The 25149-nt window shown below is 40.9% G+C and overlaps 3 protein-coding genes across 5 annotated transcripts; 1 reads left to right on the top strand and 2 right to left on the bottom strand.

The window, feature by feature from the left end:
• Positions 1-1632: 1632 nt before the first annotated feature.
• LOC137595847 (cytokine-like protein 1) lies at positions 1633-3912 on the bottom strand. The gene is made up of 4 exons (XM_068316191.1): positions 3619-3912; positions 3448-3492; positions 2545-2691; positions 1633-2456 (listed from the first exon to the last, which is right to left on the bottom strand). Exons 1-4 carry the CDS (start codon positions 3763-3765, stop codon positions 2355-2357), a joined length of 441 nt encoding a protein of 146 aa, XP_068172292.1. The 5' UTR covers positions 3766-3912; the 3' UTR covers positions 1633-2354.
• On the bottom strand, positions 3895-15233 carry LOC137595846 (limbin-like). Of its 3 annotated transcripts, XR_011035467.1 has the most exons (24): positions 14787-15233; positions 14290-14365; positions 14021-14202; positions 13828-13884; positions 12201-12393; positions 12002-12102; positions 11795-11860; positions 11557-11685; positions 11230-11369; positions 10343-10667; positions 9911-10147; positions 9653-9828; positions 9247-9406; positions 8952-9128; positions 8402-8712; positions 8065-8236; positions 7533-7676; positions 6738-6965; positions 6425-6651; positions 6269-6356; positions 5993-6168; positions 5022-5123; positions 4368-4797; positions 3895-4035 (listed from the first exon to the last, which is right to left on the bottom strand). XR_011035467.1 is itself a non-coding variant. In XM_068316189.1 (23 exons), the coding sequence occupies exons 1-23, from the start codon at positions 14988-14990 to the stop codon at positions 4422-4424; spliced, it is 4047 nt and encodes a 1348-aa protein (XP_068172290.1). In that variant the 5' UTR covers positions 14991-15233; the 3' UTR covers positions 4240-4421. The 3 variants fall into 3 exon arrangements, 2 of the variants coding, with proteins under 2 accessions (XP_068172290.1, XP_068172291.1); XM_068316189.1 differs by lacking the exon at positions 3895-4035 and having other exon boundaries at positions 4240-4797; XM_068316190.1 differs by lacking the exon at positions 3895-4035 and having other exon boundaries at positions 4240-4797; positions 14021-14163.
• A 355-nt stretch (positions 15234-15588) lies between these two features.
• Positions 15589-24516, top strand: LOC137595367 (evC complex member EVC). Its single transcript, XM_068315422.1, has 20 exons — positions 15589-16003; positions 16095-16208; positions 16366-16452; positions 16651-16874; positions 16968-17052; positions 17149-17247; positions 17519-17644; positions 17779-17937; positions 18060-18276; positions 18759-18907; positions 19834-19932; positions 20010-20222; positions 20383-20492; positions 20630-20831; positions 20983-21207; positions 21317-21452; positions 21565-21667; positions 21770-21896; positions 21985-22081; positions 23841-24516. The coding sequence occupies exons 1-20, from the start codon at positions 15842-15844 to the stop codon at positions 23987-23989; spliced, it is 2883 nt and encodes a 960-aa protein (XP_068171523.1). The 5' UTR covers positions 15589-15841; the 3' UTR covers positions 23990-24516.
• Positions 24517-25149: the final 633 nt, after the last annotated feature.

The following is a 25149-nucleotide window of genomic DNA, read 5'->3' as shown; positions in this document are numbered from 1 at the left end:
ATGAACTAAACACTAACAACAATAAGTATTGTGTTATGATTGTGGTATGTTTTGCATCAACTTTTATCCTTGCAGGAAACAGTTTGCAGCATTCTAAACAAATTATAATGTATTCATATCTAAATGATTACTATTTACTGCCAGTTAAACACAAATTGGGATCTTTTAATGGTTGCAGCTTTACTTTCAGTTTACAAAATTAAAGCATCTTGATGTGGTATAGCTGGGAACCTGTCTGTGACAAATCAGTTTAAACTCTTTATGTTGAAAAACAACATTTACTATCAGTATTACTCTCATAAATGGTTTACTGTGACCTCCACCTCTTAGTGAACCATTGTCAATATAACTCGCCACTTCATAGACATTCTTCAGCTTCTGCACTGTGTGTACAAACCTGACAGACGATGTCACCATCCAGAGCAGCAGGTTGCAGGCCCAACACATGGTTTAGATATAGAGCACTGCACTCCAAACACCTCTGTCATTCATAAAGTCAAAGATAGCAGATCTCATAACTGAGAAACATCGTGTATCCCAGGTGAATGTATTTCTATAATGCAGAATGTCAATGACATCAGCAGTACCAGCTCCAAGCACGTAACAACCAGCAAAGCACAAACAGAGACCATTGCTGCCAGTGGGACATATGCTTCAATGAATGTGCACAGTGGGATTCGTGAGTGTTTGATTCAGAAATTATAATCATCACATCACATCAAGACATACTGAGATGTGAATGTGTGTCGTCTAAAGCCTCTGACCACCAAGCCCAAACCAGAGTTTAGCTTTTATCGTACCAGATTAAGTTAAACGAACTATCCTACAGGATGGACTCCAGCTATAAATGATGAGTGGCTACAGAAAACAAATGAATGGATGAACTGTTCTGCACATAAGTCATTCAATTTCATCTATTATAAACAGTATAAAAAAAGAGATTGTAATCACATCCAGGACTGAGAAAGATGTTGCATGAATCAAGTAGGATTGAAATATTTAGCTCATTGTAATCACAGAGGAAAAACACTGGAAGGTAAACAACCTTTATTACATATGTGAGGTAAAAGATTTCCCCCAAATCCCCTACGTGTTCGGAACTTTTCTATATGTAGATCAGAGTGTTTCCACGAGAGGGCAGCAGAGGCCACATATTAACCTGGAGGACGCGTCATTCCGCCAATCCGTGGCTCAAAATAACGTCAACCGCAGTATTACTTGTTGAGGCAACAAATGATGCAGAAAATTAGAAGAAAAACAGCCAATTTTGTAAAGCAATATTTAATTTATTACTTCATAAAATTTAGTCTAACGCAAACAGAAACTGGTTTGTGTCAAAACCACTTTGCTTTTCTTTCCGTTTATAAACTTTTTTCTTTTCAAGATAAAACAAATCGATTATTAACAAATTTATTTTCCTTTAAAAGGACTGCATAATTTAGTTATTCAACCTAAATATTAGAGATTATTTTAATTCCACAGTGGCACATGCGCACGACAAAAACGAGATGATTCATCTCAAGGGGTTTAACATAAAATAAATACATTTCTGATTGACAGCATTTCATTTATTTTTTAGTTTATGAAGCGGAACGATCTCACATCTTTGGAAAGAACATCACACAGCACAAGTTGTTTCATAAACATATATTTAATTACATATGGGATTGATAGGAGGTTTATGCGTGACTATATAGTCGCCTTTCCAACGTGTACAACAGCTGTGGATCTACTATTTTATATTCATTCCGATTAGAGCCATGAAAATATTTTGCTCAATTTAAGCACAAGCAGCACTGTCCTAACTTTGGTATAAAAATCTGGAAAAGAAGCACAATATACAACCGAAAGCAACCAAAAAAAAAAAAGAAAGAAAAAAAAAAGGAGTACTTGTGATATAATTTCCTATGAAACTTTTTTAGCCATGTTTTACAAAATGCTGCACAGTGCTCCTTTAGTACACGCAAGTCAGTCCAAGGGTTATAACAACATGACATATTTCTCTTTAATGACACACGGAGCTTTGATCAGCTCCGTCAAGTCAGCATCGGTGCAGCTCGGCTCACAAAGCATCTCTTATTGGTTTATTATTTTGAGGTTTTCTTCGGCATGGTTGGCATTCAGCAAATTTCCTGTGGAAAAATTTTGCTCTCAAGGCTGGAATGTATCCACACATGTCCACCGACATGAGTCTGCAGCGAACACAAGGTACGACGAGAAACAGCGCTGTGGGTTGCGTTTGATGTATGTAATGCAGCGCAGCGCGACGCGCGTACTTCACCATTCTGCGTGTGTGTGTGTGTGTGTGTGTGAACGTAATGAACGTGTATCTGCGATCATCTCTGCGCGTTGTTTCATCTGTCCTCCTGCAGCAGCTGGAGCCGGTCCTCGGCATAGTAGGGACTACTACGGCCGGTATCAATGGCCTCACAGTCATCCGTGAAAAACACCAAGTCCTGCCAAGCACACAGTCATCCATCACTCGAGTCTTAAAATAAGATGTTTAGGTCACAAATACTGAGCAGAATAATTTTATGTTCTTACCCGATAACAAATTGTGGTGATGATGGTGTACAGGTTCTGGATTTTCCGTTTCAGCAGCACCATTCTGGGACGCTCTCTGCAGTACTGGCTGGGATGGTTCAGCACCACGTAGAGAAAGTCACGGAGTTTGGATGTGACGCATGCGTTCTGGAAAGATAAGATTATATGTTTGGTTTTTTTAAAAATATTATATAATGTCACAGGATATGTTAACTCGTTTGATTTAAATCTTGGACACACATACACCCTCATAATCAGCTAAGACGGGGCCAATCAAAATGTTTCTTCCTGACCCCTTAACGCCAGCAGGATCTCCATCGTCCCTCAAGGCGGTTGGATTTAAATCTAATTACGATTTATTGTTTGTAAAAAATTATGGCTAAAATTGGATAATTTTATGAACTCCACGTTCATCATCTGTGCACTATTTAGATAAAGTCCTGTTGTCATCACTGGGCCTGGAGCTCCTGATGACTATAATTTGTGTGCGTCACATAACAAACCTCACTGAACTGTGTGATGATGTTGCAGACGTCACATCTTTCATGTTACAATGATATTTATGGCCGAATTTATAACCAAGACAGATTTTTAAAAAGAATTATCTTGTTATTTTAAACCTCTGGCAGTCAAGTTTTAAACGTGATTATAGAATCAAACCCTCTTCTACACCAAACATGTGCCTGCAATATAATCTTATATCTCAGACATAAGTTTTCACTCATTCAAATAATTATATTGATGCCTTTTATTTCTTTATTAGTATTTAAATAAAAACATTTATAGAGGGACAGTTTGTGATCTTCCGATCGTTCGGATTTCAGCTTCTTAGATTGGTTTTGTCAAGCAGGGAGAAAGTTTTTTAACAACATCGAATGCATGGCCACATTGCGTGAAACTTACGTGCACATCAAGGAAGATCGTCGGGAGATCTAGAGCACACATTTTCTACAAAGCAAAAAAAAAATAAAATAAAATAAATAAAATCATCATTAGGTTACGCAGCATGGGTCCGAATAGTGAATGCATGCCTCTCTGCAGATGGTGACGTGCAGTCCCGGTTCAAGCGCTCACCGTGCGGTGGTAGGTGTGGATCTTGTCCAGCAGAGTCATGACTTCTTTGCTCAGGCCCAGAGATCTGGAGTAGCAGGTCGGAGGCGCGCAATCCGACAGACTCACAAAGCTGAAAAAACACAAGAGAGACGCAAATCCCGGCCTCATGTCGGCGGTGTGACCGGGCAGGACGGACTGCTTCCAGCGACTGGAACACTTTCAAATAGTAAAGAGGAGGACTTGCAGCAGTTTTAGGATGGAGTGGTAAGGAGAAGAAGAAAAAAAACGATGGACGATGACGTGGAGGCGCAGGAGGAAAACATTTGGACTGTGTTGTGTTCATGCTGGTTTCACGTTGCAGGAAAAACTGAGTTTCTTCTGCTTCACGCAGATAAACAATGTTAATGCTTCCCATCTAGTTTTGTTGTCTGTAAAATCCTGAAAACAGAACATAAGTGACAGATTTAACAGTGGGGTACTGAGGCTCATCATGGGAAGAGTTTACAGCATTTAAATGTTTATTTTACTAAATGACTTTGACATGTTGACCAAATTTTATGTGTATCCAACAAAATAACTCCATATTTGGAGGTGTGAACATGAATAAAAGTATATGACACTAATGTTCAGACATGACAGACTACACAATATTTGACAACACTGGGAAAAAAGTGAGCTGCCTTTATTTATAACAGTCATAAAACAGAAATATTATATAAATCTAGAGAGTAAAGCTTATTTCTTGCTATAGGGTAAAACTTTTAGCTTACAGATTTTCGTATCACGACATCAGCAAATAAACTGCATCATCACGTCTGTGAGTCTCAAGGTCGGCTCGCTGGAGCCACTGAGCCTTTTTTTAGATTGAGGAAGTTCTTTTTTCTCTTTCTTCCAGGAACGTCCATGCGGTCACATGACTCAGGTGGATCTCGAAACACAAACAACCTCTCTCCGGTAGCAGGAACAAAAGCCTGTGGTGTGCATTCTTCTGTGGTGCCGTGTGACATTTTATTCACTGTGTCCACAAGGCTTTCTTTTGCAGCGTCGTTGGGCTGCTGTGTGACTGATCTTGGGTTATTAATTGGAAAACTGTCCTCATTTCCTTTCTCTCCAACAAGCAGCGGCACAAGATCTGTCTGAACGGAGAGATTGGATCTGGGGAGCAGTTTTTCCATCAGGCCTTGCCTCCTTTCCTGGAGTCTGAGAGATTTGGAGGACAAAGGAGCTGTTGTTAGACGGACTGGAGTGTTAAAGTGCTTAACTCATGCATATGGTCACTGCAGCCAGGCCATGCATTTGCAGAAAGGCGTACTACACATCCAGAAAAGTATCATCTATAGTGTTGGTAACAACTGAACTACAAATGAGTTGTGATGATGCTTAACTTCAAGTTGTTGCACAGCAGCTAACAGACTGGTACTCACCTCTCTCTTTCCTCGGGGCCGATTGGCATGTGGACAGTGTTTTTATGCACCATGTCTTCTCTCAGTTTGGAAGAAAGAAGTTGGGTCGACTCTCCAGCACACCTGGTTCAAGAGTTAAAAATATCTTTTCAAGCTCACAGTAAACAATAAAAGATGACCAGAGACAGCAATGGTTTGTGATGGTGGAAAGTGTTCATATAAATGCATATCCAGGTACTGGATGTGTTGCAGAGATCTGCATTCCAAAAAATACATTATAGGAACATATAGAATCTGGCCCACAAAATGAATAAATACTGACACACACTTAAAAAGTTTGTTCCTCACAGCAAAGATGTGAAAGATTATGAGAAAATAAAGAAACCTGAAGAATTGCCTTTGATAGAAATGAGAGAAATCCTGTTATAACACAGAAGAGAGTAACTGGCCAGGGATCTTCATGGTACCTGGTTTTTATTAGTCGACTACCCCCCCCCCCAAGTAGAGCGAGATCAGTAGGACTCTATGGAATTTCAAAACAAGAATCGCCCAGTGAGTCTGTTTCCAAATAGTCTCTTTTCCATTTAAAGCAATGCAACAGAGGGCTTAACAAACGTGTAATGGAACAAGACCAGAACAGAACAAATACTACATGATATATGATAATACAACATCTATGTTCAAGGACACTGGTGACCCCTCTACCGGAAAAACCCTGACTGAGAGCAAACTCACATCATGTTTAAAAAACACATGTCTAAAAAATATAAAGTAAATTGAAGACAGTGGCTACAAGAAGCACAACTTCAGGGTCCCCATTTAACTGAGTTCTGTCCATAAGTTTTTGAGGGGGTGCAGGATGCATGGACGCAAAGATGGACAATTTTACCCTAAATTTTCCTTTGGTGGGTAATTAACACCCTCATGTGATGTCAGACTGCGTAAAACTAAAGAACATCAGCCAGCAGAGCGATGATGAGTCTGGTCTTTACCCAGAGTGCTCCTGCTCAACAGATGACGAACCAGGGCGTTGTTTGGGGCAGAGGGCGTCGGTGATGGAAAGGAGTTCACTTTCAGGCAGAGTGGGGAGGAGAAGACGCATTGCCTCCAGCAGGACCTCAGGAGACACCTGGCTCTGCTTCACCAGTCGAGTTGCAAACTCCAGATCCTGAGATGAAAAACAGGACAAAGCCACATTAAACACACGTGTTTCTGTTTTCCTGTTTGTGTTGAAAAGGACATTAGAAAAAGTTCTGCTTGATTCCAACCTGGTCACAGTTTGTGTAAAGCCTCTTGAGCTCCATTTGTTCTTTCAGGTCTTCAATGGCTTGGCTGTTGGTAATGATCTCTTGCAACCTGCATGAACGCATTTAATGCATGTTATTCCACACTGCTTCTCATTACCTCCTGACATTAAGTCTCACCTCTCAGCGAGGAGCGTCTCAGCCTCCTCACGCCGGTAGAGCGCCTCCTGCAGGATGGAAACCATCCTACAATCGTTCTGAACCTGAAATAATCTCTCCCACTGGGTATCACCCTCTCCCATATCAGAGCTCTCTCGCTGCACCACATTTGTCTTGACTCTAGACTTTTGCAAACTGGTCAACTCTGTCCTCTCCTTCTGAAGCTGCTGTTCTGCTTCCTCAATTCCCTGCAGTGAGAGTCAGATTAATACATATACTGTCATGGGAACCCAAAGCCATGCATGGATTACGTTGGGAGATGTGCATGGCTTACTGAGGAGTGCCTCTTTATATTCTGAGTCATGTTTTCTCTTTCCAGACTCTTCCTCTCCTTTAGCTGCTGGATGAGAAGGCTGTGCAGTATGAGCATTGTTCTGGAGGTCTCCAGGACTTTGGTCCTCCTCTCAGCCTTCTGGTAGTGAATGGTCGCCATCTGCATCGCCAGACTGTCGGCCTGGGAGCGCAAATCATTCTCTCTTTCCACGTGCATCTCTTCCCTCACCTGTCAACATCAGATTGTGTTTCACTTCATTTGTACGTACTCAAACGAACTTTGTATATCTATAATATGTAACAATTTCTGAATAATATTCACATTGGAAGTAAGACAATGGCGTCAGGATCTTAACACATACAATAACTTCTAACAAGTCCATCACTTAAAACTGACTTTATTAAAGGAAATATATCACCAATCAACTCGCTGGGTGCCACTGACATCTATAGACATCAATTATAATTTTTAACAGGGAGGCTGAGGGACAGTCAGGAAGAGCTTGTCAGTGAAAAGCAGGTTTCTAATCATGGAATTTAGTATAATGATGACTGATCCAGTTACAGAACCGAAGATAGTGAATCAGAGGAAGCAGCAGCTTACAATGCAACAAAGTTTGCTCATGTGACAGCTCACCCACGAGCGAACACGGTGACGCTCTGGGTGAAGCATCTTGCCATCGGTCAAGAACAAAAATAAAAAAAAACAGATAAATGTAAGGAGTGTCGGACAAAGTCCGCCAAAGGAGATCAATTGCTACAAAGCGCTGGCAGCGAATGAGTTAAGCAGCTTTACTTTGATCATGAGACCATTCTCCATTTCCTTCTCCTTCTGAAACAGTTGGATTTTATCCTTCAGGCTTTTCTGGAAAAGCAGCAGGTCAGATGTCTCAGTTTTCTGTCTGGCCTCATTGGTTTTCCCCTTGGATTTTATATTCATCTGCAAAAACCACAAAACCAATAAGGTGGTTGGGTTAAAGACCCAAAGCATGTTGTTAAAATATTAAGAAATAAAACCACACCATGGACCCTTTAATAATTTCTGAGTAATAATGTTCCCCTGAGGCCGACTGCTAAGTATTTTTTATGTATTTAACTAAATGTCAAATGCAACATCATCTCCTGTTGTAGTAAAAAAAAAAGGTTCTTCCTTTTGGATCTCTAAAAACAAATACTGAGAAGACTTTAAACTAAAACTGATGCTGGGAAAACCTCATTTGATGTAAGTAACCGAGGTAAAGAATGAGCAACATGCTGTCCTGTCTCCTTAGTAGAAATGAAATCCTGCATACAGAGGTTTAACTGAGGTATGACTATGGGTTCACCACCTGTTGCTCGCTGTCCTTTCTCCATGATGCCAGAGCACTGTAGAGTTTAGTTCTGGAGACTGCATGGGGAAGCACCAGGCAGCGATCCATCACAGAGAAACACTTCTGAAACTCCAGTTTCATCCTGAGCAGGTCGTCTTCACACAGGATCAGCTGGGATGAACACAGAAAACTGGGACGGAAAGAGAAAAGGACATAATGCAGAATAATTGCGATAAAATATCTGCAAAATGCTTTTTTTCTTCATTCTCGCTCTTCTTCATCTATCAAGTAGAACTTTCTTGTATTTAAAACCTATGAAAAGAAATGACAAATGTTCAATCATTACGTCACTGACCTGAAGAAAGCTCTGCAGTGTGCCCTGACGACCCTCTGCTCATGCAGCTCCACCTCCATGGCTTCCCGCAGAGCTTCCCTGGTGCAGCTGAGGGTACGTAAGGCTGCCTTGCCTTCTTGGTGCAACTTTTCCTGACCTTGCAGTAGAGCGCTTATTCCTTGCTCCTTGGCTTGTCCGGGTGTCGTCTCTAGTTCTAATGGCAGCAGAGGCTGTTGTGCCCCAGGAGGCAAGAAGGTCAGCAAAGCCTGAGTCACAGATGGCTGAATGGCTTTCACCTCTGTTACAGCACCCTGGATCACACGCATGGTCACCTATAGAACAGATCCAACATGTAATTTGTTGTTGCGCATCGTAGAAAATTTGAAGTGAGCGTCCGACCCAATCCACGTCAGTACAAAGCATTCCCTATAAAAAAAGACTGATGGAAAAGACAGCATAAGAAAGACAACCAGATGAAGAACATTACCAAAAAGCAACAATAAATAAATAATATAAATAGCAACAATGATTCGGCCATTAAGGTGCCTGACGTGTGTTGTTAGAGTGGCACCTTGCGGATGTCGGCAGCAGCCTCCTCATCCAGATTGTTGATGAGCTCTGCCAGCTCCAAGCTGTGAGACGTCAGTAAATTTTGCCAGCAGTGCAAATGCCGAGCTACATCTACCCTTCCCTCTAGACCCTTACACACGCCTGACAGATCCTTCTGCCTTTGTTTGTGGACCTGGAGCTGGAGAAGGTAGGTGACAGGATTAAAATTAGTTAATATATATTTTGTGCTATTAATCAAAATTGGATATGAGGTGACAGTAATTTAAATAAAAGTCTAAACATGCACATCATTTCACCATGTCAGAGATGAGTTCCCGTCTCTTCTTAATCAGTCCACAGCGCATGGCTCTCTTCTCTTGGCTCAATGCCTCATCCAGTCTCTGCCTCACCATCACCAGCTCCTTCTGGGCCGTCTCCTGGAGCTGGTCCATCTGCTCCGCAGGCACAAGGCACCCTCTGGTGGAGACAGGAAAGCATTATGGTTTGTTTAAAGTGCCCTTCATGGTTAAATCAGTAACTAAACTGAAGTTTATTTGATGCTCTTCGTAAAATGACAGCTTATTTTTACATTTGATTTCTTTGTAAAAAATGACATTTTATATTTATATTTGTGCATTTTAAGGTATTGCAAATCTATATTTCCTTTCTACTTTCTATAGAAGCTTGTCAGACAGGTGACAGGTGGCTACAACAGGTACCAACCTCCTGATGTCAGAGAACCAACTGTCCAAATTGTTTGACGCACTGGAGAATGTGTCAGAAATCAAGCTGTTGAGGCTGTGAAGGCTGTGGACCAAGAACTTTCTCTGTGCATGGCGTTCAGCTAGCACATAGCGCTGATTGGCAAGGACAACATCCAGCACTTCCTCCAGTTGATCCTGGACGGAAAGGATTGTTTCATGTAGCAATTATCACAAATAAAAAGACAAAAAACAAAACAATGAAATTTCAGCAGCTCACTTGAGAGGAAAAGTAATCATGCTGAAGACTCTTGGCTGTTCTCGTCTCAAGCTCGCCCATCCTGACGGCCTCCTCCAGTTCTTCAGAGAAAATTTTGTGTAATTCCACCCGGCGCCACTCGATGATCTGCCTCTGGACCTTTGCTGAGGCTTCTTCGTGTCGCACCAACAAGATGCGCTGGAGATTACTCTGACTCAGCTTGTGCAACTTCTCCAGGAGGACACTGCAGTGGAGGAGCTCCGGGTAACATTACAAAATGATGTTTAGAGTCAAGTCAGATCTCAATGTTATTTCTCAAGAAGGTTAATTATCTCTAAATTAACATTTTATTTTAAAAGTAAATGCATATTTTTATCCTTGCTTTAAAAAGGTTATATCTTGCTGTTTTTGTAAGGAAAAAAGTTTTTAAAAAAAAGATAAATGTATTATTACCTGTTGGTCTGAATGCTGACACAGAATCTCTGCCTGGGCCTTCTCAGCAGCTTCACTGCGGTGCTCTGCTTCCATTTCTTCCCGGGTTTCCATATTACATCGGCCAGCGAGAGCAGCCATGCGGGCTCCTCGCTCCTCTTTCAACCGACCCTCCATGCCCAGCAGCTGTCCATGGAGCACGCTGAGCAGCCTCTGCTGGGCCTGGGTGCTGGTCTGGCCCTGGTTCTGCAAACCTCCCAGCAGTAAGGACATCAAGTCCTTGTAGATCTGAATCCGGGTGGCCTCCAAGTTGTTGGTAGCACGCAGCAGCGTAGACATTTCAAGGCTTACGTGGGTAAAATATAGAGTTTTTGTTGAGATATCTGCAAAAAGGCTAAAAATCCTAGTGTCTCTGGGGATATGACAGACCTTAATCGATCAAAACTGTCTTTTAACTGCCTGATGAAAGTCTTGCATTGGACCACCACAAAAATCACAATTGAGTGTGCTTGATTTTCTTTATTTCTTTCTACTCGTCCTTATGCGGCAGACTCAACATATAAATATGAAAATAAATTCTCTGTCCTAGTAAAAAAAAAATCACTACTCTCATGGAATTAGGCATCATAACTACTGATTTGTGAGAAACCATAACTCAGTGGTAAACAATATTACACATCGCATCAACCAGTAAAACTGAATGTGGAAGCCAATGGAGAAGAAGAAGACTGCTAACAACTGTTTAACATATTACATTTATATATCATGATTATATACATTACTGATATATTTTTTCATGAGTAGAAAGTATAAGTTGATCATTTGTTCCTATAATACATTTTTTTTCTTATTCAAGGATGTCAAGCCTTTCGGAGGGATATTTAATTCTCGCTGACTCGTGTACTCACTTCTCCAAGGCCTGGTACATGTTCTGGGGATCCTCCAGCACCATGGTGTCCACCATCTTGTCCTCAAATGTTGCCTCATCTTTTACCGTCTCATTGAGTATGCAGTCTGCATACTCTGGGTCCGATTCACCTCTCTTTCTCTAAGGCAAGGAAATATAAGCATGGTGTAACAACATGAAACAAATTCTTCTTAGAAAAAACAACAATGTCATAACATGTACACATTTTTATACCAGGCAGAATTAACAGAAGAGTTAGTTTCTAATAGTATTTGTTTCTGCGTATTTACTGAGAGCAAAAGTCATAGATTATTAAGATTTGTGATACCCTTTGCTGAAGAAGGCTGGTTCTGGGGCCGATTAGGTTCATGGCCAAAAAGCCCTGTGACAGCAGCAGCAGCGTGACGAGGAACCCCACAATAAATCCAGCAAAATGGACCCCATGGTTAGGATAAATCTAAAACAGTGAGCAAGAACATCAGACTTCTGGAAAACAGCACAAAAACAAATTTGCAAGGCAAGAGGCTGTTGGTGTGTTTTCACTTAAGGAAATGTTCGCTGCATACCTTATCGGTGGAATTCACCCTCAGGGTTAAATTAGCTGTTAATGGACCAAACATGCTGACATCATTCTGTGGGGTCCAAACAATACTCAAGCTTATTTTACTGCAAATGCTGACACAGTGATATTAATGATACCTTTTAGGTTCTCACAGTTGCTATTTTGCAAGTCAGAAAGCTTAAAAATGAGGTAGCAGTAAAAACAAAAATACCTGTGAGGCATTAGAGAAGGTGAGAAAGGCTGGAAGGTCCAGGACTTCACTCTTATGACTCTTTATGTGAGCGGTATAATTGACAACAACCTGAGATCCAGCTAAAATAGTAAAGTCAATATTGTGTTATCTGTTGTGGATTTGGCATGTGGAAACCCTGACACAGAATCACTTCAAATATTTTGACTCCCATACTTACCAGAGAGTGAATCAATAGTAAAAGTCTGGAAGCCTGTTTCCACCACCCTGCCTTCAGTTTTTAGTGGAACCATTCCAGAGATGGAGTCCCGGATTGCCACCTGGGACAGGTTTGTGCCACGACCACCCACTGGGCCCACATTGTGAATGAACAGGATGAATGTCAGTTCGGGAGGATTAGTGTCAAACTTCACCTGCAAGCATATTGTTGAAAAGAGAATGTAACGTCTGTTTGATCACATAAATACTCACACGCAATTTAAAAACCGGTGTGGCAAAATATGTTAGAATTACTGGTAAATGTGCATAGCAGTAGTGTTATATTCATAATGATGATAAATACAAAAGAAAGAAAAATAATAAAATAGTGATATCATGACAATACTTAACACTGCATATGATGATATTGTATTAATATTTCATTACAGATGCTAAGGCATGGTCATCTCATCATTATTCATTACATTTGTCTTTCCTGGGCTTGCGCTAGCCAACGCCACTACTCCATGGGTGAAGTAAATTCCAGAGTGGCTACAAGGTTTTTAGCCTGTGTAGCCACAGTGGCGTTCTTATTTTTAGGGAAAAAAGGCTCAAACTTGCCACTTTTTTGGACTCGCGAAAATCTCCAAGCATAAGAAAACAAACTTTTCTCTTGCTAGGCGGCGCGCATGCCGACAAATAGCCAAAGTGACCCGAACACTCCCAATCACTAAATATGCCTTGGGTCATGACCTCCTCTTGTCCAATGAAAAAAAAAGGATTCTATTTTTACAAGCTAACGAATTGGTGTACAACAAGGCGAGGACGATCGATCAAAAGAAAATGAGAATAGAGTGTTTTATAGTAGATTTTGTGTTAAAATTCTAATTGAACAACAAATGCTGAATGATGAGAGGGGGTAGGAGTGGTGACAGACTGATCAGAAGTTACATGAAAGATATCATCAATACTTTTTTGTAGTCTTAGACTTTTGATCCCTATGACCAGCAGGAATAACCAGCTATGCATGTAAATGTGTATGCATGTAAATGTGTCTAAGTCAAAGTTAAGATGTCTTCTAGTCCAAGTAAAACTTACAAGTAAACATTGAGTAATATTTTATATGACTGTATCTTCACATAGTGAATGCAAGATTTCAATTATTGAATCTCACATTTATACCTGCATAAAGTAGGATAGAAATAAAGATAGTTACGCTTGAACTGTTGACTTTAGTGTATTTTTGTAGGTAGAATGCATCAGAATGCAGGAAAACAGCCCCATTTTCTAAAAAATTAGAATGTGTCTTGGACACAGAACATGTCTTTTTGTGGCTTACTCAATTCTTTTACACTGAGCCACAGTGGCTTAGTCATACTACCTCCTAGTGCAAGCCCAGTCTCGTACACTAACTGTGACAGACGCTCTATCGCTACAGCAAAATGTTGGACTTATTTGACTAAAGACTTGCATGAAAGAAACAATCAATTTAATGTCCTAATAATAGCAAAGCCTTTTACATTTTCTGTAAATATTGATAATGTAATCGTCAATTAGCTTGGCCACACAAACTATATACTGTACTGAGAATCTAATAGTGTGACTGTCCTACTGCACAAACAAAAATGACTGTATTCCTGTTGAGGTACCTGTGCACACTTGTGAAACTTGACTCCAAAAGCAGACAGAGGTGCCACACTCTGAACCTGCAGAATTATTCAGAAAAAGTGAAACACGTTTTTTTTTACATGACATTCCATGAATCCAGTTGATAATGCATGAAAAAAAAATCTAAAATGTACTAAATGCTTACAACAGCGTAAGACGCCACAAGATACACACCTGAGGCAGAGAGTGACCCTGGTTGTATCTGGTCAGCGTGCTTCTGTGGCTCCGGAGGTGCAAGATGTTCGTCATGTAAGTAAAAGACGAGTGAAGGGAATGTCCCCAGAGCCCAGGAGCCGCTGAGGACGAGAACAGGCCCTCTGCAGACAACAACATGGGCTCCTTGATTCCTATTATCCCTGTCAGTTTGTATATAGCGTTTTAAAGACATGAAAAAAGCACTGTCATATTCACTGAACTATTTATGTAGAAAATAAAGAACAAACCATCCATCTGAAGTCTTTTCAACTCTGCTAATTTTCTGCCATGGTTCTGTTGGATCAGAGAGATACTGGAGAGGTTCTGAAAATGAAATAAGATCCCCCAATTTCAGATATTGTACTTAAGTTTATCAAAATAATCTGCCTTTACACAGGCGATCTAAAGAAGGTCCAGACCTATAAATCAAATATATTGGCTCCTTAAATAACATTAAGGGATAAAGAAATTTACATCGAATATCATTTAGATGTGAATAAGGTGCTAAACCTTCCCTTAAGAGAGATCAGGGATTTATCACCTCTGGGTAGGTTCTCTGATCAAGGTAAATCAAGAAGAGAGCAAAAAAAAAGAAGAAGTTTAAAATCAAATTAATTAAAATCTAATTAAAAATCAAAAATTTTTAATTAGAACATAAAGTAAAAATCAAGTCAATTCAAATTGATCAGTGATTTAAGTTACACCAATGCTGAATGGGTGAATTGATACTAGTTAGATCTCCTACCTGTGGGTTCGTACAGAATGATGAATCCTGAGGGGTCCCGTCATCACAGTGATGACCATGACTGGATTCCACTTCGCCGGTAGGACGAGTCTCATTTGTTATATTGCGACAAGGGAAATACAATAAAGATGGCACCGAAGTCAAAAAACGTAGGAAAAATGACCATATCGTGACCGTCCTCGTGAATAAGGGTACCACAAGCATCCGTAAGCTAGCGTGCCACTCACCTACCGAGAAAAGCCGCTAGCTAAGTATCTGCATTGCCCCTCGGTTGTGTCACCGTTAAAACCAGTGATAAAAAGTTTCTCTACACATTTTTCGAGATAAATATACATTGCACCCACTTTTCTGACGTACAAGAACATCTAACTGGTATTCCGATATATTAGGAGAAAAGTCTGGATGTCTTTTCAAAGCTCTTTTAAGGAACACAAAGTCCACAGTCACCATTGCTGTACAACTTTGGAAACAAATTTTGGATGGGACGGGTAATTCATTAAGAATACGCAGTACCCATACCTATCTCCGGTTTAACTTTCCAAAATAAAACAGTATACCGGATTTAGTAGGATTATAAGTGCTAACGACATAAACACAATCATTCTAAACGGTTAAAATATGTCGCATATTATTATGAATTCTTCCCAAACTGTATTTACCGAGAAAAAAGTCAATTAACACGGCGACATAATCTTTGTGTGCTTTAACATTGAAGGTGATTAACACTGGTTTCCGGTCTAATTCTAGCTAACACAACTGCATGACGGCGCTCTGGTCCTAGTAAAATCAGATCGCCATTGGCTAAGTATAAATGAGCGCAGTTTGTGGAATTGTAACAAACAGCACTGTCAAGAGAAAGATATCATTGATTGCTAATGTTTGAAAAAAGTAAAAAGAATTTAAGGAGGAAACAAACAAGCGACAGCCGCCAGAAGTTACTGTCTTCAAGGGGATAGGTTTTCTTAAAGTTCGCTAACACCACAAAATGCAAACATCTCTAAAGCTAACTCTAAAGTTCACCTACACTTCGATGAGAAACGACTGAGCAGGAACTGATGTCGGACTGCGGCACCGACGTGTTGGTAACTTTCGCCGAGTCGCTGCACGTCAACACTGGACTGTTAACTGTGGCCACGGTGTGTGGAGGGCTTTCGGGAATATTAGCCGGTGCTCTTTTGTACGTCTTCTGTCTGAAACCTTTGTTGTTGACGAGACAAGTGAGTATTTAAATCGACTCAGTGCTGTAATCTCATTTCATGCAGATCTTTCTTCCACATTAATGTATATTCTCCTGTATCATCCCTGAAGAGTTACAATTCAAGGCGGCTGCTGGAACCTGATCATGGGGAACCACACAACAACCAAAGTGACTGCACCAGCAACAACAGAAGAGAGCCTACAAGTGGAACAAATAACGATAAAGTATTATTCTCTTAAGCTCCACACACACTTACACAAAATCCACACACGACAAATACATTGACATCCATACTAAACTGATTCTCTTTTCAGGATCAGTCCTTTTTTCCATGCGTTTTGCTTGACTTCCTGCTAACCCATTCAGTGTGTTCACCCTTAGGAGAAAAAGCAGCCACCCATGAACAGTGATGTAGCTGCATTTGCATCTAGAGCAAAGGTGGTTTACCCCATCAACCAAAAATACAGAGTAAGTCTGTCATAAATGTACAATATGACAACATCATAATGAAAAAAATTCTACAAAATTTGCAATGTAATGGATTTTACAGAACTACTGATAACAGCATGAATACTTTGAGCATGGCGGTATTTATGTTTACATACAGCATTTATGATACACACAGTGGTTTTTGATATTAATGGTACCTTTTCCTATATCTATCAGCCTTTAGCAGATGGAGCATCCAATCCATCACTACACGAGCACTCCAAGCTGCCAGCAGTGCCTAATGACGAATCGTCCTCCCCAACCGATGGAGAGTCTCTGAGCCAAGAGCAGGACAATGATGACAGCAGTCAGTTTATCTCCTCCTCGCTGGTCCCTAAGAGCTTGCAGAACCAGAGCTTTATCAGAGTCTCTCACTACCCTCTCACGCTGACACAGCCAGGGTAGGAGGCAGTGGTCTACAAACATTAAACACACAATAAGAAGGTACAAACATGACCTTGCTGAAAGTAACATTACCCTTGCTATTACTACAGGTTTGAAGGCAGGATCAGCCTTCACTGTTTGGCTCTGCAGGAGATACAACTACATTCCTCCCAGCTCCAGGAAGAAAAAAGCCTGGTTAGTTTTCATTAAAAGGGTTGTCAAGTATATTTCTTGAAGTGTGTGAAGTTTAAATGGTTGTTTAATCGTCCCTCATTCCTGTTTTCTTAACAGTTATTTCTTAAAATGGTGAAAATAATATTCAACAGCCGTTTTCCAAAAGACAAAAATGATGCTGACTACTCCAAGAATATTCTTCATATGCAAGAAAAGGTAATACCGGATGTCTCATTTACAAATCACTTTATTTTGTTGTTGTCACATTTTATTTATTTATTTTTTTTTTAAAATTATGATATAGGATCAGGTAGGATGTCCATATTGCACTCTGTGGGGGAAATTCAGTTAACATAGCAGTACAAGAGTTGAGGTAGCACAAAAATGTACAACAGCTTGTGATAAGCTTGACTTTTGAAGGTATTTTTTGTACAGATATGCATAATATCTTTGGGTTTTCTTTGTGTTTTACATGGAAACATTTCAGGAAGTGAATGAACTGAAAAAACAATTACCACCACTCCAGACTGCAAGTGAGAAAAATGATGATTCTTGCTCTTTGGAGGAGGTAGAGAGAGCTCAGAAAGATCTTCTTGAACGTGGCCTTCAAGTGGTAAAATCAAATTTCAAATAATGAAAGATCATACTGTTTAACTTTTATAAAATTTTAATTCATCAATCACAACACTTTTATGTATATATCCTACTCATTCTTAAAGGAAAACCGATGTGCATGTTTCTTTGCAGTCTAGGCTTTTTGGCAAACAGGTGGAGGACTTTTGTCAACAATTGATGAAGACCAGCTTTTTCTCTCCAGAAGATGCCCAGGATATGATATCCTCCCTAATACAGGCTCTTCTATCAGTCGAGAATCACCTGATGAACACACAAGAAGCTTATTTGAAGGTAAAGTGCTAGTAATTGTCTATTGTGATGCTATTCATTGAACGTAACATCCCTCATATCACATAGGATTTAATTACTGAAAAAAAAGGTTGAATGTGTTAATCATTTTCTTCTTCTTTCAGAGGATCCAGCAGAAGTTGTTGTGGTGGGAGGAGCTGACTGGCCTTCTTCAGTCACAGCCTGCTTTACTGAAGCAGGAATTGTCTCTGCGGCAAGCCTTGGTGGCAACAACCCTGGAGCAGCTGACTAGCGACGATGTCTTGACCTTCGGCCACATGGAGAAGATACTCTCAGATGTTCAGGCTTCTCTGACAGAAGGCCTTCAGCAATGCACTGAGGGTAAGACATGTAAAAAGGGAATGATCTGTAAGGTGAAATACAATAGACTGTATATACGTAGATATTATGTCTTCTCATAACTATTGTTTTGATGTAAGCTAGGTGATTGATGAGATGAAACAAAAAATGTATGTCAAAGCACAGTTGCTCGAATGTGTGTGCCATTTTCTGCTATCACATTTAATTCGTTTCAGGTGGCAGGTAGCAGTGGACAATAGCTACCCTACTTTTCAGACTTAAATGATGTACCCTCTCAAAATAGGCCATTTTCTCTGAATCGTCTTTTGGTTCATTAAACAAGGTCAGGTTCTTCCAGGACAGCTCAGAATATCATGCTCATTATATTCACTGCGATAGTGTACTGTTTATTCTGAATATATTGTCACACATAGTAATTTATTAAAAGAACCATTTCTATTAATGCCATATACGTAGATGTCATTCAGAGTAATTTATCCAGTAGGTCCTTGATCTTGTTCCAGAGTGCAGGAGGAAGACGAAGGAGCTGATAAATGACAAGTGTAGCAGAATGGGGTCCAAGAGGAAGAAGCTTTTGAGAAGCCAGACCAAAGAAAGAAACCATGCCTTGGAGCCCAGACAGACGTTCAGTGACCTGCAGCAGCTGACCAAGGTTTTCACATGTTGCTTTCCCTCAGTTCAATATGTTGGAAAGGGATTGTTAAGTGATTAATAGTCCAAGTCAAGTCAGTCATCTTCAGATTACCACCGCTATATCCGCTGCAGCGGGTCACGGGGAGCCGGAGCCTATCTCGGCAGCATAGGGCGTGAGGCGGGGGACACTCCGGGCATGATGCCAGTGCACCGCGGAGCCACACACAAAGACATACAACCATGCACACACACACTCATTCCTATGGGCAATTTGGAACGGCCAATCAACCTGAAGAGCATGCTTTTGGAGGTGGGAGGAAGCCGGAGAACCCGGAGAGAACCCACGCAGACATAGTCCAAGTATTCCTGATTAATAATTGCCAAGATTGGTTTTTAGGTCTCTTATGTTAGCTTTACTGTTTGATTACACATTACAGCACGCAATCTTTACTCGCGGTTAATGCATTCCAGGAACCACACGCGAATAACGAATTCAGTGATATAGCGACAAACTGTTTATCTTATTATTTGCAGTAAATTAAACGTTTATAAACCCTCCCCATACTGATATTAAACCACCTATCTGTATTACCTTTTCCCACACTCTTATCGACTGTTTAAAGCACTTTTGTGTCTCGCGGAAGTCCGAGACTCACGGAACGTAGCGCACTTCCGGATGCCGTCAGCCAATAGAATGTGCGTACGGTATCACGTGACTGCCTACCAAAAATCCGCGATGAGGTGAAGTCGCGAGCGTTGATGCGCGCACTCTATAGGAAAAAACACATTAAAACGCTAACTAGCATTTGCTCATTCATGCCAACATTCATGCAGTGGTGGTAAAGGCTATATGCTCATTTTGAGCATTAAACACTCATGTAAGCCATCCCCCCCTAAATATTAGGAAACTGTAAATGTAAGTCTGCTCTTACATCTTTTCACCAGGTCTACCAGGAGCTGCTGCTAAAGCATGCACGGCAGAATTCTGATTTTGAGCTGCAGCAGGACAGCAGAGTAGCTGAAGCCCTTTGTGACCACTGGAAGGTAAATGATGGCATTATTACTATTTTTATGTATGGGGCTGCTTCATCACAATTTTTCATACATGTATTTATCCTCAGAAACTCCGTACCTACTGGTCAAAGAAGCTAGGAGACTTATCCAAAGACATCTTTCTCACTGCCGTCCCTGCTGTGTCAACACTCTCAGCTCAATGCTGTGAGGAACTGTGGTTGGATTTGGAGCAGAAGCTGATCACACAGCTACAACAGGCCGAGTGTACTGCTAAGCTGCAGCTGGAGGACATGAAGATTCAACTACATCAAGATGGAATGGTAGAAACCATCTTGTGGTTCATCAGTAGCTGCTTCATCTTCATTTTCAACCCTTGTTTTATTTAATATTTGTCTAAGATCATGATTTACATGAATCACTTTCATTATACTAACGACAGCTTGTTGGTTGTTGTTTATAATTAGTTTCTTCTTTCTGTAGTCTTGCAGTGAGGAGATGGCTCTGGTGCAAGCCTGCCTCAAGCATCTGTGTGAACAACAGATGAAGATCCTCCACACCATGGTGGCCAGACAGAATTACACACTTAGCAGGTGAGTCTGGAAGATTTCTGGCTGCTATGGCACGTTGTGTATGAAAGGAAACAACACAACCACAGCATATTCACTTCTGCATAATCATTGATTTGAATTAGTTATTCAGAAGTAATGCAGCGCGGTCTTCTTTTCAGCCAAGTGGGGAGGCTGATACAGAAAAAGCACGAGCATGTTATGGCAGCGGTGCAGCGGCACTTTGTGGTCAGACGTTTCTGTCTGCACATGCTGAAAGAGATGAGGCTGTCAAAGCTGAAGACTCTCTCTCAAACGGATTTCAGGGCCTTGCTCATTGAAGATCCCGGTAAAAGCCCACCATGTGTCAATGCAACTCTCAAGGTTGGAAAGAGGCACTCTTTTATTAGTGCCTTCCTTTAAGCACCTCACAACATTTGCAAACTACTGTAAAATGGTTCTCATCATAATCACAATTGAAGTTGCTGAATTTCACCGCAGATTGAACACTTTTGTCGTCCCATGCCAATCACAGAATAGCAATGTCAGCCTTGCAGAGATGCATCTAGGACCAGAAAGCCAGCTGGTGGGCCACAGCTTCCAGCAGGAGTTCCTGTCTGAACTTGAAACAGGGGTAGAGCTTCTTCAGAGCCATGCTCAGGTGGTGCTGGGTAATGTCCTCAGCCAGGCCATCCAGCAGAAGATGGAAACCCTACAAACTGACTCAAAAGTCACTCCCAAAAAAGGCAACGGCCTGAAGGTAGGGTTTAGGTAATTTCTGTTTCAGGTGGATTTTATTAATGTCTAATCCCTTTTTGCTACTTTCAGTATGATTTTTTGGTTCTTTACGCCAACTGTTTTGTAATTAGTGCCACCTGACAGAGGCTGCCTCAGAAAGTGTGTACTTGACCAAAGATTCTCTCACCACGCTGGTCCAAAGCTACTATTCTCAACTGCAAGACATTATAGGAAAGTTACAACACCATCAATCAGATATGAACCTGGGTGAGATGATAATGACGACACTCACATTTCCACATCTGGATAAAGCTTTTTAGATGAATTAGCATGGCTCAATCAGTACTTGGACTTCAATTTTTTTCTTTCTTCCCCTCAGAGGAGATTGAAAAACGTGACGTCATCAGTCAGCTGAACAGATCCTTGCTGAGGGAGCTGACAAACTGGGGCAAGAAGCCCACGTCTGATGAGTTTCAACAGAGGTTCATGAACTACACTGCATCGCTCAAACATGCACTTCCTTCCTTATTGAATAAATACAGTAAATAAATATAATTGAGGTTGTTTGTTTAATTGTACGTCAGGGTTGAACTTCTCAAAAGGAAGGTATTGGAGCAATGTGACCTGGAAACTGACATTATATCTGAGAACCTGAGACAGAAGAAAGTAGCTCAGGATCAAATGGTAGAAAATATCAAATCACAGCTGCTGGTTAGTATGTTTTCTGTTTCCTATGCTTTTCTACTCAATCATATGTTTCTGTTCAGATTCTGCAGTAGTGTTTTTCTGTGCCCATCAGGAGGCAGAAGAAAGCTTTATCACTGAGCTGGCAGCCTTGGCCCGAGTTTCTCTCCACATTCCAGATTCTGGTTCTAGTGCTGAAGAGGACAACAGAGGTACACCCCTTTGTCTCAGACAGTACAGTACATATGTGTACAGGTAGTCCTCAACTTGTGAATATTCAGAGATATGAACTAACGCGCTGTCATGTCCGAATATTGTACTGCAATTCTACTTTCTTCCACAACCCTCACAGTGCATCTCCAACACTCAACTCTCTCTCTTGTTCTGGTTTGTTGTTGTCTCTGTGAGCATCTGAGCATGTCAGGTTTTGTACCTTGGATACTGCACTGTTTATCATGGATGATAAAGCCAAGGCTAGTGAAAATAGTGGTAATGGTAACAATCTCATTGATGACAACTTTGCCTCTGACAGACAATAATTCCCTCTTTCGCCTCCTCCTCTTCCTTCACTCCAAAAGTTAAGCTCTGAGCTACTTGCTACAGTAAAATCAACAGCTGACTCTGGCTGTTGTCGGGTGTGCTTAAAAACTTGTTGTGAGCTCCTTGAATTTTCTTTTTGTTTTTCTCAAGGATTCAATTATAAGGAGCAAAATCTTACTCTAGACCAGTGGTTCTTAACCTGGGTTTGATTGAACCCTGGGGGTTCGGCGAGTCGGTCTCAGAGGTTCGGCGGAGACGGAGGTCAAGACAAAACACCCAATACATCATCAACACATTGTGTCGGGTGTTTTGTCTTGACCTCCGCCGAACATACAGGACCATCACTGGTTGCAGGTAATCACACTACATCGATTAGCCTACCTGTGCTACATGGGATTTTGCACGCTCAGTAGTTGATTTATGCCTGTCGTGGTGGTACATCTTCTGATTTCTTTCTTAATATTTGAATCCATAGTAACTATGTCGAGCAAAAAAATAAAGTGGTCAATGGATATGTGCAACATGGATTTACATGTATAACGGAATGTGATGGGAGTCAGCGTCCTATCTGCGTTATTTGCAATGTCAAGTTAAGCAATTCTAGTCTCGCACCGGCAAAAATAAAGGAACACTTCCTTAAGCAGCATGGAAAACAAAAGAAACAGACTTTGCTGTGAAAATGACATAAGAGTAGCACTTATCAAGGTGAAGCCACGCGTATCAGAACTGGTCTCTCAAAAGCAACAGCAAAAGTCACACTGGTTTGCAGGTACAGTATATAATTTCATGTGAGTTCATGGATTGTCTTGGTTTTGTTCTTTGAAAAAGGTGACATTAATGCACAGTTCATTAAATGCACCGAAACATATACATTACTTACAGTATGTCTTAAATTTGAAAGAGAAAAACATTTTTTTACTACAGAAGGGTTCGATGAGTGAGCATATGAAACTGGCGGGGTTCGGTACCGCCAACAAGGTTAAGAACCACTACTCTAGACTAACCTAAATTCAAAGTAATCCACTGATTTAGTTTACAGTGCATCAGGGCATCTTTCACGTAAGTGTGGTGGAATACCTCAGTGGCTTATAACGTAGCTTAGCCTCTACACCCCAGAGGATCAGCAGTCATTCAGCAGAGGTAGAGATGTAAACGTTACATTACAATACTGCAGTATTTCATTATTTGTGTTGTTTTTATGTTGTTGTTTCTGGTAAGTATTAGGGAATAGTACTTCCATGTTTTTATTTATAATGACATTTAAATGACCTCAAATAGCGATTACCGGTATAGATTGAAATTTAATAAATAATGACTTCCATACAATCTGACTTATGAACAACCTCTTTGAACAAATTATGTTCGTATGTTGAGGAATACCTGTATTTGCTTCTCTGTCTCTTTGTCCTTCATGATATCATATTTCCACAGGTAATGAAAATACAAATATAAAGGACCTGCTATCACTGAACCCAGCGTTAGATCCAGCCTTGAATCCGTCTCTGACTCCAACCATTGTAACTCCAGTGGTGAAACCAAAACCCACAAAGAAAAGAGAAGGAGAATCCCATCTTGACTGAAGTCTTAACACAGCAGTGTTTTCATCTTCATAGGAGAAAGTTCTGTAGAGGGTTTTTTTTTTTTTTTTACATTCACTGTCTTACAAAGGCAGCACAGTAGCACAGTGGGTAGTCCTGTCACCCCACTTCCTCTACCTCCAGAAACATGCAATTTAGGTGGATTGGTGACTCCAACTGGTTCATAGGATGTCTGTCTTTCATGTGGCCCTGTGATGTCCTGACGACGCATCCGAGATGTAGCCCTCCCGTCACATGTAGGCTCCAGCAACACCCGTGACCCACCAGGTGGAAAAAGTGTCTGAAAACGAGACAATTACAGTCATCTCATCTTCAAGAAAATGAATGGATGTCTTACAAATGATGCCAGTTTTGTTTACAGCAAAGTTCTGTAGCTTTAATTGCCATAAGCTAGAAGGGTCTGCATTTCAGATTTTTGTACGTAGTCCATTTACTCTGATTTTAAATGTTCCTATTTTAGACTTTGCTGAAATGCTGAAGAATATTTTTGTTGTAAAGACAATGCAGAACAATGTTGCAAAAAAGTTTGTAGTCTGTTTTATTTTGTATCAAAAAGTGCCATCTTCAGGTTTAATAGTAATGCATTCATGCCTCAAAACTGCACCCATATTTCTTTTGATGGAGGGGTTCATTCACTGCATTGATCCCCAGTGATTCTTGAGTACACAGGGCGATGGATGTGCTGCTGAATTAGAGATGTCCACTCGTGATTGTTGCAGAGTGCCTACTACTCAGCGATGAAAGCCATGCCCCTTTCTTGCTCTAATGGGGGTTTAAGTACTACCCTTTACGGATGATAATGCAGAGTAATGGTCAAAAGTCTGGGAGCACTGAAGTCTGGAAGACTATTCAGTGTGTAGACAGCAATCTAGCAGGCAATTTACCCCAGACCTTATAGTTTGCTGTCAATTTGGAGCCTCACCGGTATCAATTAGTGAATATAAATTTTTAATATGCCCTTTATTTGTACGCTCAACTTGCGCACATAACAAATCAATGCAATGGCACCCCGTGAAAATGCGCTCCTGGACCTGACCCGCTCCACACCGGAGCACCCTGCCAGGAGTGTGCGTCTGTTGTCGGACCCATCAATTAGGAATAACAGCACGCTGTTAACTTCAATCTGCGGTGTTTGATTTGTG

This window comes from Antennarius striatus, chromosome 5 (assembly GCF_040054535.1).
Source record: "Antennarius striatus isolate MH-2024 chromosome 5, ASM4005453v1, whole genome shotgun sequence".
In the NCBI taxonomy this organism is placed as follows: domain Eukaryota; kingdom Metazoa; phylum Chordata; class Actinopteri; order Lophiiformes; family Antennariidae; genus Antennarius; species Antennarius striatus.
The sequence above is the reverse complement of the archived record's forward strand: the minus strand, read 5'-3'. Positions and strand labels throughout refer to the sequence as shown.

What these genes read in the sequence shown, in the direction of transcription:
- LOC137595847 (XM_068316191.1), bottom strand. Translation starts at nt 3,765, where the DNA reads ATGAGGCCGGGATTTGCGTCTCTCTTGTGTTTTTTCAGCTTTGTGAGT. An exon ending in TCCACACCTACCACCGCACG is followed by an intron (nt 3,493 to 3,618) that starts GTGAGCGCTTGA and finishes TTTGCTTTGTAG; the next exon opens with AAAATGTGTGCTCTAGATCT. An exon ending in TCACCACAATTTGTTATCGG is followed by an intron (nt 2,457 to 2,544) that starts GTAAGAACATAA and finishes TGTGCTTGGCAG; the next exon opens with GACTTGGTGTTTTTCACGGA.
- LOC137595846 (XM_068316189.1), bottom strand. Translation starts at nt 14,990, where the DNA reads ATGCTTGTGGTACCCTTATTCACGAGGACGGTCACGATATGGTCATTT. An exon ending in AGTTTCACAAGTGTGCACAG is followed by an intron (nt 12,394 to 13,827) that starts GTACCTCAACAG and finishes ATATGCTTGCAG; the next exon opens with GTGAAGTTTGACACTAATCC. An exon ending in TACTATTGATTCACTCTCTG is followed by an intron (nt 12,103 to 12,200) that starts GTAAGTATGGGA and finishes TTACTATTTTAG; the next exon opens with CTGGATCTCAGGTTGTTGTC.
- LOC137595367 (XM_068315422.1), top strand. Translation starts at nt 15,842, where the DNA reads ATGTCGGACTGCGGCACCGACGTGTTGGTAACTTTCGCCGAGTCGCTG. An exon ending in TCCAGGAAGAAAAAAGCCTG is followed by an intron (nt 17,053 to 17,148) that starts GTTAGTTTTCAT and finishes TTTTCTTAACAG; the next exon opens with TTATTTCTTAAAATGGTGAA. An exon ending in CCTTCAGCAATGCACTGAGG is followed by an intron (nt 18,277 to 18,758) that starts GTAAGACATGTA and finishes ATCTTGTTCCAG; the next exon opens with AGTGCAGGAGGAAGACGAAG.